This window comes from Syzygium oleosum, unplaced genomic scaffold (assembly GCF_021117445.2).
Source record: "Syzygium oleosum isolate NSW1041296 unplaced genomic scaffold, Sole_v2.1 Sole_v2.08, whole genome shotgun sequence".
Taxonomy (NCBI): Eukaryota; Viridiplantae; Streptophyta; class Magnoliopsida; order Myrtales; family Myrtaceae; genus Syzygium; species Syzygium oleosum.
In genome coordinates this window covers 11,289,917-11,307,450 of record NW_026607492.1, presented here as the reverse complement: position 1 = coordinate 11,307,450, position 17,534 = coordinate 11,289,917, and the positions used below count along the sequence as shown (strand labels likewise).

General features: G+C 36.2%; 1 protein-coding gene across 1 annotated transcript; it reads left to right on the top strand.

Annotated features, from left to right (window-relative positions):
* Positions 1-5,029: 5,029 nt before the first annotated feature.
* Positions 5,030-15,010, top strand: LOC115673864 (methionine aminopeptidase 1D, chloroplastic/mitochondrial). The gene is made up of 10 exons (XM_030596115.2): positions 5,030-5,283; positions 6,462-6,531; positions 7,840-8,065; positions 8,803-8,964; positions 9,045-9,086; positions 10,072-10,143; positions 10,288-10,367; positions 10,636-10,733; positions 13,997-14,044; positions 14,524-15,010. The coding sequence occupies exons 1-10, from the start codon at positions 5,178-5,180 to the stop codon at positions 14,667-14,669; spliced, it is 1,050 nt and encodes a 349-aa protein (XP_030451975.1). The 5' UTR covers positions 5,030-5,177; the 3' UTR covers positions 14,670-15,010.
* Positions 15,011-17,534: the final 2,524 nt, after the last annotated feature.

The following is a 17,534-nucleotide window of genomic DNA, read 5'->3' as shown; positions in this document are numbered from 1 at the left end:
ATAATCTCATGGTTGTGTAAACCAACAATTTTCAGAACCCCGACCTGAGCGATGAACCCTCCACCAACACCACCAGTACGTTTTGGAGTACCAGTGCATACGGAGTATGAGGTAGCTGAGTTTCCGATGGGTGACGGGATGACCTGGATAAGACACACGACGACCGTGTTTGTAGAAGTGGGAAAGCTTGCCTTGGATGAGAACCATTTTTGAGGTTGAACGTTAGGTCATCGACTTCTTTTTGATTTTGGTAGTTTCAGTAAAGTGTGCACTGGTAGACAGAGGTTTGTTTTATTGTATATATGGTGGAACAAGTTGAACAAGAAATGGAAATGTATATTCTCCCAATTCTCCGCAGTTTAAGTTTGTCCGGGTGTTTTATGGTTTTTGTTTGCGCGATTAAATCTCTGATGTTTAGTTGAGGTCGGCGATAACCTGGGACGTCGCAACTGTTCGACCGGAGGCGGGATGTCGCGGGTTCGACGGGGTTCGGGGCGTGACATTTTGGGCCATATCATTCCATGTAGTGATAGATCCTGCAGGAAGAGAAGAGAGCCACCTTTTAGCTTTATCTCTAAGAGAGAATGGAAATAATCTCAATCTAACAGCATCATTTGAAACTCCATTATATTTAATTGTGTCACAAATTTCAAGAAAAGCATCGATGTGAGCGTTTGGATCATCGCTTGATAGCCCACTAAATTGCGCTGATTGTTGAAGTATCTGAATCAGTGATGGCTTGATCTCAAAGTTGTTTGATTGAATTGCAGGTCTCCTGATGCTTGATGTGGTGCCCTCAACTGTTGGCGCAGCATAATCTTTCAAGAGTCTATGTTGATTTCTACCATCACCAACTCCCTCCATCTTTTTAGTGTGATTTCTTTGTTCTCTCAATTGTCTTTTAAATGTACGTTCGATTTCTGGATCAAACTCAGCAAGTTTTCCTTATTGGCTACGTGTAATGCGCCGATGTATACTCTAAAAAAATAAGATAAAAGCTAGATTAAACTTAGAATTATCCGGTATCAATATTAATTGATATTAAATAAACAATCTCCAGCAACGGCGCCAAAAACTTGTTCGTAAAATTCTGCATGTGTCAACGAATGTGTTGAACAAGTAATACAATGATGAGAAGAGTATCGTCCCACAGAGATTGATGATAATAAATCAATTAAATATTAAAAATAGACTAATTCTAAAATTTATCTAACAGATCAAAATAGAATTGAGAATAAATAAAAATAACAATTTTTAAAAATGAAATTTTATAAACTAAAGGTAGATAATCAATTAGATAAAATATGTTAGAGCATCCGATTTCACCATAACCACTAGATGCGAATTTCGGATCATTATGCATACAAGAATAATATCAAACATGTGATAGCGGAATTTCCTAGTCAATTTACTATCCTATCTCTAGGTATAACAAATCTACTTAGTTGATCAATTCACTATATCTCTATGTGAATTTAAATAAACATAAGTGCATTAAAATCTGTGAATATTCCCGGTTTACAATGAATCTTTTGGACCACCTTATCATCGAAAGCTACACAAGTAACATGGTATATTTCTATCCACATTTAATTCATGGTTATATATTATAAGGAGCAATTGCATATTATCATTTCTCAGTCTCAAACATGCACATCAGATCATTCAAGTGGTGACCAGTCACCTAAACATATTAAGCACAATAATATATAACTCACATTAATGAAATTACTTGCAAAGCATAAAAAACATGAAATTCATATCGTCATGATTAGGCTACATCGTAGCTCTAACAGAGAAAATTAGAACATAATAGAAAAAGAAACGAAAATATAAATTAAACCAGACATCTTGAATCAAAGAACAAGAATTCTGTTACCACTTTTGTTTTCTCTTCAAAATACTTGAAAACTCTCAAAACACTGAAAATAAAAACAATCACCAAAAAAACTCGTTGTTCCCCCAAGTTATTCTATTTATATGATAACATCCAAGACTCTTCTCACAAGGCAATTGTTTCTTTTTCGGATAAAATTAGGGAATAAATCGCAGAATTCCCAATGTGATATCTACCTTCTAACTCTTCTCTGGGTCGTATATTCCTTTCCTTCTTTTTGCCATATTTTCCTTATTTTCTCTATATCTCAATATTCTGTATAAACAAGGAAAAATTAAGTAAATAAAAGGAAATCCAATATATTCTAACAAATATTGCATTATTTATTACCTAGAGTAGATAAAATAACTCTATTTTTATAGAGTTATCAAGCTCACATAAAGATTAAGATGTGCATATTATATAAAGCTGAATGACATATGGCAAAAGCCAAATCATGAAAAAAAAATTCTTGGAATCAAGTACCTAGGTTTAGAAATTGATCTCCAATGTTTGAAATGAGGGCTCAGACTTCAAGAAGAACTAAGTCGATCGCTTCTTCGGCAAAACAAAGAAGTTCTCGGCTTGGTGTTTTTTGGGACCCTCCGATACTGAAAATGTGTTCGAGAAGGGAAACCCATATAATATAGGGTTAATATCACAAAAATTCCAAACTGGTATACTTGCGACGAATTTATCCCAAACTAATTTTTTAACCACAAAAAATCCCAAACTAGTACACATGTGATAAATTTACCCCAAACTAATTTTTTGACTATCAAAAACCCCAAACTAGTATATTTGTAATAAATTTACCCTCCGTTAAATTGAATTAATACAACGAAAAATCATAAACTGATACACCTATGACAAATGGAGGATAAAACCCCAAACTAGTACACTCGTCAACTAGTACGTGTCATTCAACTCAAAAATTTGATAGCATAATTTAACGGAAAATAACAGAAGATAAAATTGTCACAAGTATACTAGTTTGGGGTTTTCCGTTGTATTAACCCCATAATATAAGGCTCAAATATAAAAATCGCACTTTCCTTGTAAAGAATAAATGAGATCTCTATTCATATCTGTTCCCTCAAAGAGTTAATTAACTTATAATCTCTGAAATTTTTAGCACATCCTGTTATGTAATGACAAGTGATGTGTTAGATCGTGAGTGGCCCGGTGCTTGGATGTGATTTGAGGTACCCAAGACCGCATTCGGACTCGAGCGGTTATTAAGGTTATTTATGGTTTTCAAATTAGGGCTAGTTTCTTGGTGGGCTTGGGCCTTCCGAGAATGCACATGGGTCTTTTCCAAAGGCTCCTTGTTGGGCTTCTTACCCGACCAACCATTGACAATTTTTTCTGTGTTAGGCACGATCGCTAATTAACCTTGACGCTGTTGAAAACGAATTGATGTCCTTCGCTCGAAAGAAAACTTTTTTGAGGTAAACTGAAAACTTGAATCGGGGGATCACAATTATGGTCCTCCTACTACTTTGCAAGTGTTCAAATTTGGTCTCTTTTCTATTTTTTTCAAGACGAATTTGGTCCATATAGTATATGGAAATGAGGATTAAAAGAGTACGTATTTGTACACCAATGAGGATTTAAAGACATCCTTCACAGTTACACATCTATGGGGTATATAAATTGCTTATTAAGCACAGAAAATTACATTTATGGTCCTTGAATTTTTGAACAATTTTGAATTTTGGATACATCACGTGATAACAGTGACGTGGTGCAATTGATCGATCATCATCGTTTGGGTGCTATGAATTTCATCTTATATGGTTCCATATGTATATTCATCTTGTTTTTGATATGTCGATTACTACCGCGTGACATACTATTAAATAAAAATACATTCTCTCGAGAGTTGGGTTAGGAAGACTTGGCAAAGGGTGACAAGTTTGATTTTGTTGCTCATAGCATCAAGGTTGGTTGCCATTAATGCTATCCTATATGTATTATTTTGCAATGTTACTAAAATTTCTTTGTTGGACTTGGCACTTTCGAGCAAGATTTAGATTTGAAATGTATAATATTGTTTAGAGAGGGGACAAGTGTAACAAAAGTCCTAAATCTATTGTACCCGATGCCAATTCCGTTATAAATTTTGTAATTTGATCAATTTAGTTGTGAATCTTTTGAAGATTTGTCAAAGTAGTCTTTCTGGTCGAGAGAGCAAGAGATCATGAAGGACTTTGTAATGAGATGGGGTGGTTATTAAGGGAAAAGATTTGGTAATAGATGTACTCCCATTTATTTGAAAGCCACCACGTAATTAATTTTCCTGTGTGATGATGGCATTAGAATTTACTTTAGCTCACTTGTTCGTTTGACAACCCATTGTTTTTGTCATACGATAGTATGGCAGATGTTGTTAAATCATTGATGAAAATATTGAATGCACTAATTTATCGTGAAATAGTATGGGAACTATTTTAACTAGGGCAAAAAAGTACAAAGACTACAGGTGTGATTTTGGGCACTTAGCCAGCAATTTTCTTGATTTAGTACCTTTGGGTTTCTCCATGTTATTTTCCCGCATGAATTGCCAAATTTCACCAAGATTTAGGCTTTGTTTGTTTCGCAGAAAATGAATGATTAGGGAAATATTTTCTTAAAAATGATCGCTTGTATCACTTACAAAAATAAATAAACGGAAATTATTTTCATCGTTTACAAAAATGTTGAGTTATAAATTTCTATCGATAATGAAAATATTTTTCATTTACTAAATATTTCAAGTGATACAAGCGATCATTTTAAGGAAAATATTTTTCAAATCATTCATTTTTCGTTTGAATTCTTTTGAGTGGCTACGCTAGAGAAACCCCAGCTCTCGACACCATGATTATTCGCGACTAGGTATCATTTATATCACACAAATAGTACATGTCTCCTTTAAAATATAAAATGAAGTTTCTTTTCTAAACAATTGAAAATAATTACCATTTCAGTTTTTTTTTTGAAAAATATTTTCTATAAATGTCAAATTCTCCGATGAACAAACGGAGCATTATATGAAAAATGTGGAAAATGTCTGGGACTCATCACTTGAAGATTGCGTACCGAACACAAAAAATTGATAACCAAAATTCAACACGTGCAAAAGTAATGGGCCACAAGTGCAATTTCCCCTAATGGAGCAGGCTTTGTGATCGAAAGCGAGACGAAAGACCATAGCCACACCGGAAGAAGGGGAGGAGGCGAAAGTCCTCTCTGCCCGTCTCTCTCGGACTCAGGGCCTCCGCAGCACGCGACGAAGCTCTCGGCTCGAGCGGCGGACATGGTGGTCCCGTCTTCTCTGCAACCCAGAATGCTCTCCTCTTTCGCCGGGGTCCGCTTCATTCGCTCCGCTCAGCCCGTGCAACGCCTCTTTCGCTTCAACCCAGGTCTAAAGAAATACGAATTTGCCTCTAGATTTTCGTCCTTGTGCCGCGAAACTGCGTGTGTGCTCATTGGAATAATTGGGTGTTTCCGAGTCTTCACCATTGCTTTATTGTGAGAATCACTCGGGTGCCCTTTGAACGAGTTTCAGAAACTAGGGGGTTATAGAGTATGGGATGTTACATGTATGAAACTGGTTGTTGTATGTGTTTGTTTGTTTATTTGTACTTCCTATAGAGTAGAGTAATATATGTTGCGTACGGCTTTTTCTTGCTCTAGGCTATGATTGATTCAGTACCTTTAGCTGTATATCTCACTAGTAGAGCGATGTTTGTGGTGATAAGGGGGTTGCTCGCTGGAACAGAGTCTTACAAATGATGGGTCAGCTTGTGAGAAAGATATACGTCTAAATTTTCCGATAAAATTTTTGATACTCTGGATTACAATCATTTTGCCTTGCGTTCTTGGGTTTCTTGAGGAGCTGTAAGTGGTCAGACTGCATAAGGAAATAGTCTGTTACGAAGTAAGAAAAGGTGAAGGCTAAAAAATATGTTTTAGTACTCTACATTCTAGTTTTGGTGATTTGTGCATATGATCCCTCGGCGGAACGGCGTTTAATCTTCGTTTGAGTTTTCTGTTCAACATATCGGAACGTATTGTGGTGGAATTTGAGGTCATTAGTAGGACGGTGGAAGAAAAATTCTTGATTCAGCAACGGGGAGTTAAATGCTAGCTTGAACAGCGTTTAATATCAGTTTGAGTCTCTGTTCAACATATTAGAATTTAAAAGTGATGGAAATTAAGGCCATTGATAGCATGGTGGAAGGAAAATTCTCTGGTACGGAACTTCAGTTTGGATGCTATCATCACCTGGGCAGTTAATTTTCTTACTCGCTCATGTGCCTGTTGTTGTTCTTAGTACAAAAGCTTAAGTATTGCTGAACAAACTCTTCAGTTTTACTGGTTTTCCCTTTGAAAAGGGTATCTTGTAATCATGTATGCAACATTGGCACTATTATTTGTTGGGGTGGAGTTGAGTTGTGTGGCCAGCTAATTGTCATTGTAGTCCATCAACGCAAAACTTTTGCTTAAATTCTGCCTTTTCTGGAATGAATAGTTGTCGATGAACATGTGCTAAACATCAAACATCCATCTTCATTTTTAATGTGGATTGCAATTGCAGGAAGCAAGCATGTGTCCATGCAGCTATCAAGATCTCTCTCTGGCTTAACCGATCTGTTATTTAATAGGCGGTATGTTGTGCAAGAATCCACTGTGTGCAGAATCTAGCTTGTTATGAATTATTTTCGATTTTATGAGGGGTACCTTGTTCAAGGATAACGTTCTTTGGCCATCTTTTTACTGTTCAAAACTTTGAAGTTGATGTCATTTTCAGGAATGGTAATATGTATGAGCACATCTCTACATTGTCTTGTCTGTGAAGTTCCCTCATGTAGTTTCCTTTTTGTAAGATAATCTCTTTAGTATGCTTGTCACAATAACATCCTTGGATAGGTTTTCAAATTTAACTTCTTCAGAAAAACCTGTGTGGCTAGCATCAACAGTTCTTGGCCGGAAATCCATATTGTGCCCTCTTTCTCCCAAATTTTGGCTGGAAATATGCTGGGTAGGTTGGAGGGGAGTGAAGATAAGACCCACCTTGTGATTATTTTGTTTTACATCAAGAGGGTGTGAGATGACATTCTAGCCAAAATTTAATAATGTTTCATGCCACAGCCACTTATGGTTTTCTGACATTGAACATTGGAAATCTCTTTGAGGGTGTTACTATGGGTTATTTTACAAAAGTGAAAGTATGTGGAGCAGTTCAAATTGAGTTGAAGTATAGGAGTGTGGACACAATCTAGTCCTTCATGAATTTGAAGTTACAATATCCTATTGTATGTCTCCTATGGTGCATCACACTGGTTTTGATGTACTTTTCTGATCCTGTCATGATCTTATTCTGTCTCATTTTGTGTACCAGTAGCTGCGATATGCTGGTGTAGTTAATTTCTAGGGCTTGCCTTCTTTCCATGAAGTGATCATTTAAATGACTATCTTCTTTATGCATTGTCAAATAATATTTTTTGTGCCAATACTTCAGTATTTTGATGCTAAAGTTTTTAAATTTGAGTAAACTCTGTTATCAGCTATTTGTGTTGTCTGGCAATAAACTGTTTCAAGTGTCAGACTTTTGCTTGCGAGATAATAGATGAGACTGGTGGCTGGTCATATGTACTGGCACACTGATAAAATGCATTTCTATTCAGCTGTTTTTCTGAATCTACCAGATGCTGTTTCTTAAATAGGTGCTTGTTATAATGTAGTTTGGGTCAAGATGTATGCCTTCCTCAAGTGCTATGGTGAACATATGTCCTTGAAAAATAATGCTTCATTGATATTCCCTTTCCAGTTGACTACATGGCTAGTTGAGTTCACGATGGGAATGTCTTTAGATATTCTCATATGTGCTGGCAGGTTAAATAGGCATGTATAGAGAACCGAAAATGCTCTCGGAGGGCTTGCTTTTTTGACAGAGATTATGTTGAAATTTGCAGAAATGAAGATGTAGCCGATGGCAAATGTAAACGTCTAAGGCCTGGAAAAATATCTCCACTTAGACCTGTTCCTGATCACATTCTAAGGCCTCCATATATTGGTTCTCGGCAACCACCTGGGATAGCTAGTGGACCTGAAGTGCATGATGAGAAAGGAATAGAATGCATGAAAGCTTCAGGAAAGCTTGCTGCCCAGGTTCTTGAATTTGCTGGAACTCTTGTTAAGGTACACTATCTTTGTTGTTATATCTTTCAGTTGCTAGAGCCTGAGTTAACATGGCTCCAGATAAGAAGGAATAATAGGAAATGATTGTATCTGACAAAAAGTTGGTCGGTGACCAAGTGAGGATAAGAATAAGATGAGTTCGATACTGTGGGGGTTCTGACATGTGAGACAAAGGTTTCTAGATGCTTCTCTGAAAGATAGGCTCTCTGGTAGAGGCGTAGGTCAAAAGGGATTAGGAAGGCCTAAGGAGACACAAAACAGAAGCAAACATTGGAAAATGCTATGGAATATTTGGATCTAACTGAGAATATGGAATGAGGTATAACATGTAAGATTATCCATGTAATGAACGTCACTTAGCGGGAAAAAAGATTTCTTCTTCTTCTTCTTCTTTGGTTGCAAGCTTGCTTCTCTCCCCCTTGATTTTATTTTTATGTGCTTCATATTTATTTGAAACTCTTTTTTTCCCCATGTCTATTCTTTGTCCACTTTACCGTGCCTTCTCACTGTAACACTACTTTGGAATTTCTATTATATATCTTTTCGATATTTACTGCACACAAATGTTTTAGAAAGATCTATTTCTTCTTATGAAGGTTCTCTTTTGGTTCAGTTCTGGAAAATTAAGAAATCCAAACTTCTGATCCTTTATTTGTTTCTATGGTCTTTTGAATTTGAAGATATTTTTGATAAAATGGATCTTCATTTGGAAATTTAATGGATGCCTCTCTATGCAGCCAGGCATTAGGACAGATGAAATTGATCAAGCAGTCCACCAAATGATTATTGACAATGGAGCATATCCCTCCCCTCTTGGCTATGGTGGATTTCCAAAGAGTGTTTGCACATCAGTGAACGAGTGCATTTGCCATGGAATACCTGATTCACGTGAACTTGAGGTCCTCACTTTGATATTACACTAGCGACTCTGTATGTACCAGGATTTGTTATGGAGGTGCTAACATGTCTTCAATTGCAGGATGGGGATATAATCAATATTGATGTAACAGTCTATCTCGATGTAAGAAGAAGTGCTTTAGTTTCTTTGTTGCATACTTGGTATGTGAGGAAAATATTATTGTATGTTTGATTAAGATGCTGCACATTGCTTGATTATCCTATGCTTCTTGTCCTCAGTTGTTTATTTTTATCTTGTTTTGCAAATAGTTTGTTGCATACTTGGCTTCTTTTCAGCAAAATAAATATTCTAGCAGAAATAAAGTATAAATCTAGGCCAAAGTGGTAAGAAAGCTTATGCACTTGCACACATGCATGCAGGATGCTTGTGTCTTCTTAGGTGATTACTAACAGGCAACCTATGGCCGGGACATATGGATTTTTAAGTGTGAATAGAACATCTTGTGTGTGTTATGATAATGGTTTCTTTAACTTGTTGCTTACTGTGTATATCTGTTCTTCTCTTTCATAAGTTAAACATCCAAGAAGCGTGGTCCTGCCTCCAGAAAACAGTGTGATAGGGAATGCTGTCTACTGTATGCCTCATTAGTTCGTTTAGCTTTGATTATCTCATCCTTTACTGATTTTTTTCATGTTGTTTTTGCCCCACTTCCATGTAGCCTTTATTTTTGTGACTCAATGCTTGATCTTTTCAGAAGGTTTTTAGTTTCAGCTGGGATGAATCAGGATCTTTCTCCATTTAAGATCCTATTTTCAGGAGGGCATCAGAGGGTGGGGATAGAATTGCTCTTTTCAGCTGGGGTTGGATCTTAGGCTTTTAAGCTCATATTTCATATGAAGGGTTTGTGTTTAATTTGTGGAAATGATGAATAAGCTAGATCATGATGCTTAAATAATAATAACTTTAGTAACAATAATAGAATAAGTCCTTATATTGGTCACATGCAATGCAATGGCCATAGTGCATGGGATCTCTCCTGTTGCATGTGCAGTCAATTGCTATTTCTTTCTGAAGAATGTTTTTAGAGGGCCATTTCTCAGACTAAATGTGCTTTTTTTTTTCTCCTTGATTTGATTGTCATATGAAGGGTCATCATGGTGATACTTCTGCAACCTTCTTCTGTGGAGAAGTTGATGAAGAAGCAAAAACCCTAGTTCAGGTAGCTTTTAAATTTCAATTGCTGTGGATGACGTGTAGAATGGAATAGCTCTTTCTCTTTCTCTTGAGAGTTTACATCCTAATTTTTTTCAGCTGTTTTGATATTTTTGAATGGTTGCTAAGTAGACTTTAACACATGCTTTAGGTAACAAAAGAATGCTTATATAAAGCAATATCAGTATGTGCACCAGGAGTGGAGTTCAAGAAAATTGGAACAACAATCCAGTAAGGCATCTGCTGTTGTTATTTTTCATGTTATAATAAACTTCTGCAGTGACATCTCACGCCTAATTAGATTGGCTGAAATTTCTGACTATGCATCTTCTACATCTTCTTTCTGTATATGTTTACCCTAAATCTTAAAAATGCATTACTTTTGTCACATGTAATGCGCGATGGCTAATCTCCTTTAATTGTATTGTGAATTGGCTGTAAGTTATTAACTTATTTGCTTGGAGTCCCACAATTTTGCTGACAGTAATTTATGTCTAAGTGACCATGCAGATAAATATCGTTATGGTGTTGTCCGCCAATTTGTTGGCCATGGGGTTGGACGCGTGTTCCATGCAGATCCTGTTATTCTACACTTCAGTAAGTTGCAACACTATTTCTTTTTTCTTGCTGTTCACTTGTTTTACTTTTGTTTGGGGTCTGCATTTTATATCATTATATTTACGTCACAACATATTGATTTCTTCTTACGGTTTACCTTTGGCATGTTCACTAATTTTTTTTTTTGGTTTTTTTTTGGTTCAAGAGCATGTTCATTAATTATACTTTTTGAGATAATTTGATGTTACTGGAGCCCATACAAATTAGGGGTATAAATGGGCAGGCAGGCTGGGCTTTTTGTAAGAAATTAGCCCAGCCTGAACTTTTGGGGCCTGAACGTCCCGGCCCAAAAAGAGCCTGAGCCCAAACAGTAGAAAATAGCCCACTCTTTTATTTCAGGCTGGGCCAGGCCGGGCTAGGCCCGAAATTGCTAAAAAAGGAAAATAAATCATACATCTAAAATATTATATAGTACTTGGAAGGTGTTTGGATAAAATTACGTAGGACTAAATACCACTTACAATAGGCAAAAAGTGATGGCCATGAGCTGAATATGGAGCAATTGTTGACCTAAATGGAAAACAGTGTCAGCCCTTTAAGCCAATTCTCTGGGCAATTGTGGACTTCTTTATCTAAATAAAATTATATAGTACTTGGAGCAAACAACCTGCTGTTACAATTAACAATCCTCAACTTAACTTATAGAATAAACAATCGAAAACATTACAATCTCAAATCTATGATAAACCAACTTCTCAAAACATCTAAACATTAACATTAACACACCTGCTAACTAAACAAACAAACTAAACACCAAATTCAATGTCACGTACATAAAAAACTAGCCAAACTAAAAACAAGACGCAACATGGTGATTCAAGAAGAAGAGAGACTATTGATCTTCTACTCGTAGTTCCTCTCTTGTTAGTCTACTTGTGGTACTTGATCCCACTAGCTGCATGGGCGGATCGTCCCTCTCTGCTGCGTTCTGTCAGGATATAGATTACAGGAACAAATGTAGTTGAATGGGACAGCAGGTGGGTTACATGTTCCACTGTGCCGAGATGTGAGGTGTAGGTGGTGATGATCACCTCGGAGTATGTGCTAGCGCCCTTGACAGGCACTCCAAGACCCGCCAATGCTTATGAAAACCCAGGTCGATGAACCGAGAAGAAACGTAAGAGGCTAGGGTGTCTTTTTCTCTCTTCTCATCTATCTTTTAAATTTAGCTTAGTTCTTTTAATCCTTTAGTTTAGTTGTTCCTTTCATAGTGCTTTTAATGTTTAGTATTTTTAACTTTTTTTACATATGTCTAGAAATATTTTATAATTAGGTTTTAGCATATGTTTTTACTAGTCATTGTCCATCAACATATGTTTATATTCCATAAAAAGAAGAAAGAGTGTAAATACATTAACGTGAAATTCTTTTGAAGGGTTAATGTGTAACAGGACTAGTTTTTAGTGTTAACATAGAATCTCTTAAATGTTTCTTAGGTCACTAGTTAAATTAAACAGTAATTAGTTACTGTTTAATTGAACAGTTGAACGTTTGTTTTCTTTGAGTGAACAATTTGTTTACATGAATGCCAATTTTGAACGCAAAATCTTATTTCTGATTGATTTCAATTTGGATTTTTCACTTTCAAGATGATTATCTTTTTCTCCACGTCTCATAATTTTTTTAAATTCCATCAGTTCAAATATCATAACTTAACATTTTTACCTTATATGATATGTGTTTTTTTATCTCGTTAACCGAAATAAACTTTGGCTGCGTTTGGTCGACCGGATAAAAGTCAGGATATGATATGTTTTATCCTATCCTGTGTTTGGTGGTGGTCCAGGATAGGATAAGGTCGGATATAGACCGGATATAGCCCGGATCAAAAAATCCGAGGAGGGGGGTGGGATAGACCTGGATAGGATTTCTAATGCCTATTTTTCCAGAAACCCTACGCTCCACTTGCCGTCATCTTCATCCTCACACCTTGTGCGCTTTCACCAAAAAAATTTCTCGGCTTTTTTTCCTTCACCGACTCCTCCGGACCCGTGAATAGCAAAAAAAAAAAAAAAATTATCCTATCCGACTTTAAATCCGTAGTCCACCAAGCAGTGAATAGGATATGAAGAAATCTCAGGATTTCTTATCCTATCCTATCTAGTCTTATCATGTTTAGAAATCCGGACAACCAAACGCAGCCTTTAAGTTCAATGGAAGGATTCAATGTTTGCTTTCTTTGAGTGAGAAATTTGTCTATTTGAGTGTTAATGTTTGATGCAATATCTTATTTCAATGAACTAATTATTTTCTTAATTTATTAGCTCAATTGAAAATTTAAACTGTAAGTGATACGATAGTCTATTTGAATTCTAAAGTTCAATTCAAATGTTGGTATATATGTAAAAATCTTTATATGGTATAATAAAATAAGTTGTTCATGTAGAATTTCATTTATTTCATCTTGAATTAACAAATATTAAACAAGTATTACTAGGAATATGAAAATATAAGAACTGTGGGCTGGGCCGGGCTATTTAGGGCTACATACATAGAGGTCTGATAGCCTAGCCAGGCCCGAAATTGAAAATAGAATAAAGCGTGAAAACCTGGCTCAGGCTATCTGGGCTAAGGGAATTTGGGCCAGGCTGGGCTTTTGGGGTTTCGGATCTATATTTTCAGCCCATATACACATTGTTTTACTCTTGCATTTGGGAAATGTGATTAAGGCAGTGTTCTACTCTCAGCTAATAAAAACCTTATCCTACATAATTACATACTTTAAAATTTGGTTATGATATGTCTCCAGGTAATATAACTGTGAACTGAGGGCTTGGATATTCTTGAGTAGAAGGAAGTTCAAGATTCATGGGCTGTCTTTATTAGACTGCAAGATAGCGTCAAGTGATGGAAAACAACTTTTTTCATGGCAGCTTTCAGTTTTCTTAAGTTGTCAAATGTTATGTCTGTTGTGTCGTGTGTAGCTAATCAAGCGTAAAGTGGTCTAACTAGGATTTGAGTTCACATTTAGAATATTGAAGAATTTTGGAGTGAGAAATACAGAGAAATCCATTTCTGTGCTCTCTTCATGGCAACAAATTTGTCTAATAAAATTGATGTTAAGCTAGTCTTGATTAGACAGTTCTTTTGAGATTCGATTTGTGACGGGAGTGAAATTCCTGCACGGGATCCATGTTTTGTTTCTCTATCAAATGTCATCAGTTGGTATATAATCTCAAAAGAGTGTTCTCAAATTTCTGACTCTGTAGTGCAATGATGTGATCCATGTTAATATTTTTCAGGGAACGATGAAGGGGGACACATGGTATTAAACCAGACGTTCACCATCGGTATGCATATTTAATCTTGAACTCCAACTTCTGTAAAAAAAGAAAAAGAAAAATCTTGAACTCCAACTTTACGTCTACTTTTGCGATGACCTTACCATTTATTGTCTAATTTAACCAGTTACGTGAATGGTGTGGTTATGTGTTGGTTTGTCTACATTCAATTGATTTTGCTTTTATTTCTTGGGTTCATTGCCAGAACTCCGAGAAAATAAAAGTAAAAAAATAAGAGACAGAAACAAAGTCTGATGATTCAGGTTAAAAAAAGGCTTAGCTGAGCCAAAACAGTTTATTATTGCTAAGTTTTAGATGCTGATTACGAAGGGATTGATTTCAAAATAATTATACATCAAATGGGTCTTAGACACAATGAGAGTCATTTTAAATTGTTTCGTGGCACATTTGTTTAGTGATGATGTACATCCTCTTTTTCTGTTTCTCCCAACTGCTGATATTATTCGCTATTCGATTGATTTGGGCAGAGCCGATGTTGACAATTGGTAGCATCAATCCTGTGATGTGGGATGATAATTGGACTGTTGTAACAGAAGATGGAAGCCTCTCAGCGCAATTCGAGCACACCATTTTGATAACCAAGGATGGAGCTGAGATCCTAACACAATGCTGAAATTGTTCCTCTCATGCATCCGCCAGTTATTTTTATCACCAGAAACCTGCTGTATGAGATTGACTGGATTCGTCTCTCCATGTTGAGATGATTGTGGGAGGCGCTGAGCGATCTTTCTTGCCTCAATGAGGTTTAAACAAAAAGGATTGGGGGAATCACCTTCTCCCCTACAGTGTTCATTCATTGTTGTGCCATCGATTCATTGATTATCCTCCTTGTATTGCTGGAGGAAAGAAATACAAGTGTACGATAGTCTTGAGATGCCGATCTTTCTCAAACTTGTGCATTTCCAGATTGAACCTTGTACTGATAAGGGAAATATAGTTATTTTCTTCTGGTCATTCTTGTCACAATTTTTTTTTCTCTCTTCTTTATAAACAGATTTTTTATTATTATTTTGATTAAATAAACTATACGCTGTCGACAGATGAAAAAATATGATCGGAACTTATGCAAAAAAGCATCTATCAAACTCTTTTATCTATTTTTCACTGTCGTTCGTGCTGATGAAATGTTTTCCGGTTCATAGCCAGCAGAAATAGAAGATTTAAGAAGGTTGTTAATTTGCATTCCGTTTCGAATGTAAGCTTGGGTTGATTCGTGTTCTCTCTCTTCGACTCCTTAATGGGAGTTGGGGTGAATTTCCGATACTCCTTTCACAATGGTAGAGTTGATAACTCTATCCTTGTTCCACAGACTTTACCCAAATTCTATATACTAGATCAAACAAACTGTTAACCGTGAAATGAAAGAATGTATGTATGATTATGATGAACGTATCTGCATACATTCTTCATATGGTGATTGGCTCTGTCTACCGGCTTTGTCTACCATCCTTTCGTAGACAAGATCTACACGGTAGTCTCTCACCGTTTCAACATCGACATCCCAAGACCTCTTTCTCACATAATTTTCTAGCTCTTGCTTACTCTGAAAATGTGACCTCAGAGCTAAATATGGCTGGGCAGATCTAATCTTTCTCCAATCTGGGTCAGACCAGGTGTTGAGCGTACGTCAAAGTGTTTTGCAGTTTGGCAAATTGGTTTGAAATTTTCGTACTTCCATCTTCTATTTCCAAAAATTGAAGTTGATAGCAGCGAAGAGTGGAATGAGGGGAAGTTACTGGTTATGAATTCGTCGACTTTGGCTTCCCCTACTTGAATGGCCAACTATATCGCATCTTTCAAAATCGACAATATAAAGGAGGACAAGAAATGATTGAATTAGCTCGTTTTTTTAAAGGTCAATAAGGATAGTTTTCCTAGAAAAGCCACCATTTGTGTTTTGTTTATTGCATGAGATAGACTAGCTATTAAAAATTCCAAATATATAATTTGTGGATCTGATGGAAGCGCAACGTGCCTTTTGTTTTGTCGTTTGTTTGGAAAAAGCCACAAAAATCCCAAACTTTGCATGCTATGACGTATTTATTCTAAATTAATTTTTTGTAACACCAAGAACCTCAAACATGTATCCGTGTGACACATTTATCCCAAACTTTTTTCTGTGATACCAGAAACCTCAAACTTACACTGGTGTGACACATTTATCCAAAAAAAAAAATTTGTGACACTAAAAAGCCCAAACTTTTTTCCGTGACTCCAAAATTTTGGAGTGAATGTGTCACACAGATAAAAGTTAGGGGTTTTTGGTCACAAAAAGAAGTTTGGGGCAAATGTGTCATATAGGTACAAGTTTGGAGTTTTTGGTGTAAAAAAAAGTTTGAGGTAAATCTGTCATAATGGGTATACTTCAGGGTTTTTGGTGGCTTTTACCCCTCCGAATTATAGGCTTTATCTCTTTTGTTAAAAAGATCACATCTTGTGATCGGAAAGAAATACATTTTCTACATGAGAATTAATATTTAGACTGTCCAAGATATACCCAGGCGAAATGTTGATTATGGCTCAAAATTAACCCCCGTTGATTGAAATACGACCCATAATTGAATTGCACGGAAACATAAACCATATAGGAAAGTCCAAATTGGACTTATGCAAACAGGATCGTGAGTGATGCAAAAGGGTTATTAATTTGCCACAAGACTTCCTTTTCTTCTTGAAGACGAAGTCTTTGTTGACGTCGGAAAATGGCTCATAGTTTTTCGCATGAAAGTATTTTGTTGTGGAGTTTGGTCTTGTGTGCATAGTGAGTGTGCTTAATATGCGTGAAAACTTACCACACATATGTAGAGCATTGAGAGCCATCATCCAAGAAAGATGAGCGTGTGAGAAAACCCCTTACAATGGATTCTTATTGATTCGGATTTAATCTAAGATTAAAAAATAATTATGAGTTGATGTGATTGAACGTTGGAATATCATCTCTACCGATTATAGTAGAATCATCTCGTCTCTCTCCCTGTGGAGTAGGCACGTTGATGAACCATGAAAATCTGCCGCTTTCAAGTTTTATTCCTATAATTTAATTTAGGGATAAGTGCATTCAAAGTCCTAAAACTTGTCACAAAAGTGCAATTGAGTCCTAAAACTTTCAAAAAGTGCAAACAAGTCCTAAAACTTGTCACGAAAGTGCAAACAAGTCCTAAAACTTGTCAAATTGGTTCAATCAAGTCCTTCTATTGATTGCACTTTTTGAAAATTTTAGGACTTGATTGCACCTTTGTGATAGGTTTTAGGACTTGATTGCACCTTGGTGATAAGTTTTAGGACTTGATCGTATTTTTTAAAAGTTTCAGAACTTGATTGCACTTTCTTGACAAGTTTTAGGACTTCTAGTGCACTTATCCCTTTAATTTATATCTTACTTGAAACGTTTTGTCAGTTCATACTTCCGCATTAGTTGTCACAGACTGGTATCGAGTCTAAGGTTATTGTTGTTGATTGATGGTTCATGGATTTTATC

Excerpts from the sequence above, each read along its gene's own strand:
- LOC115673864 (XM_030596115.2), top strand. The coding sequence starts at position 5,178 with ATGGTGGTCCCGTCTTCTCTGCAACCCAGAATGCTCTCCTCTTTCGCC. Across the intron at positions 8,965-9,044 it reads CTGATTCACGTGAACTTGAG|GATGGGGATATAATCAATAT; the intron begins GTCCTCACTTTG and ends CTTCAATTGCAG. Across the intron at positions 10,144-10,287 it reads AAGCAAAAACCCTAGTTCAG|GTAACAAAAGAATGCTTATA; the intron begins GTAGCTTTTAAA and ends CACATGCTTTAG.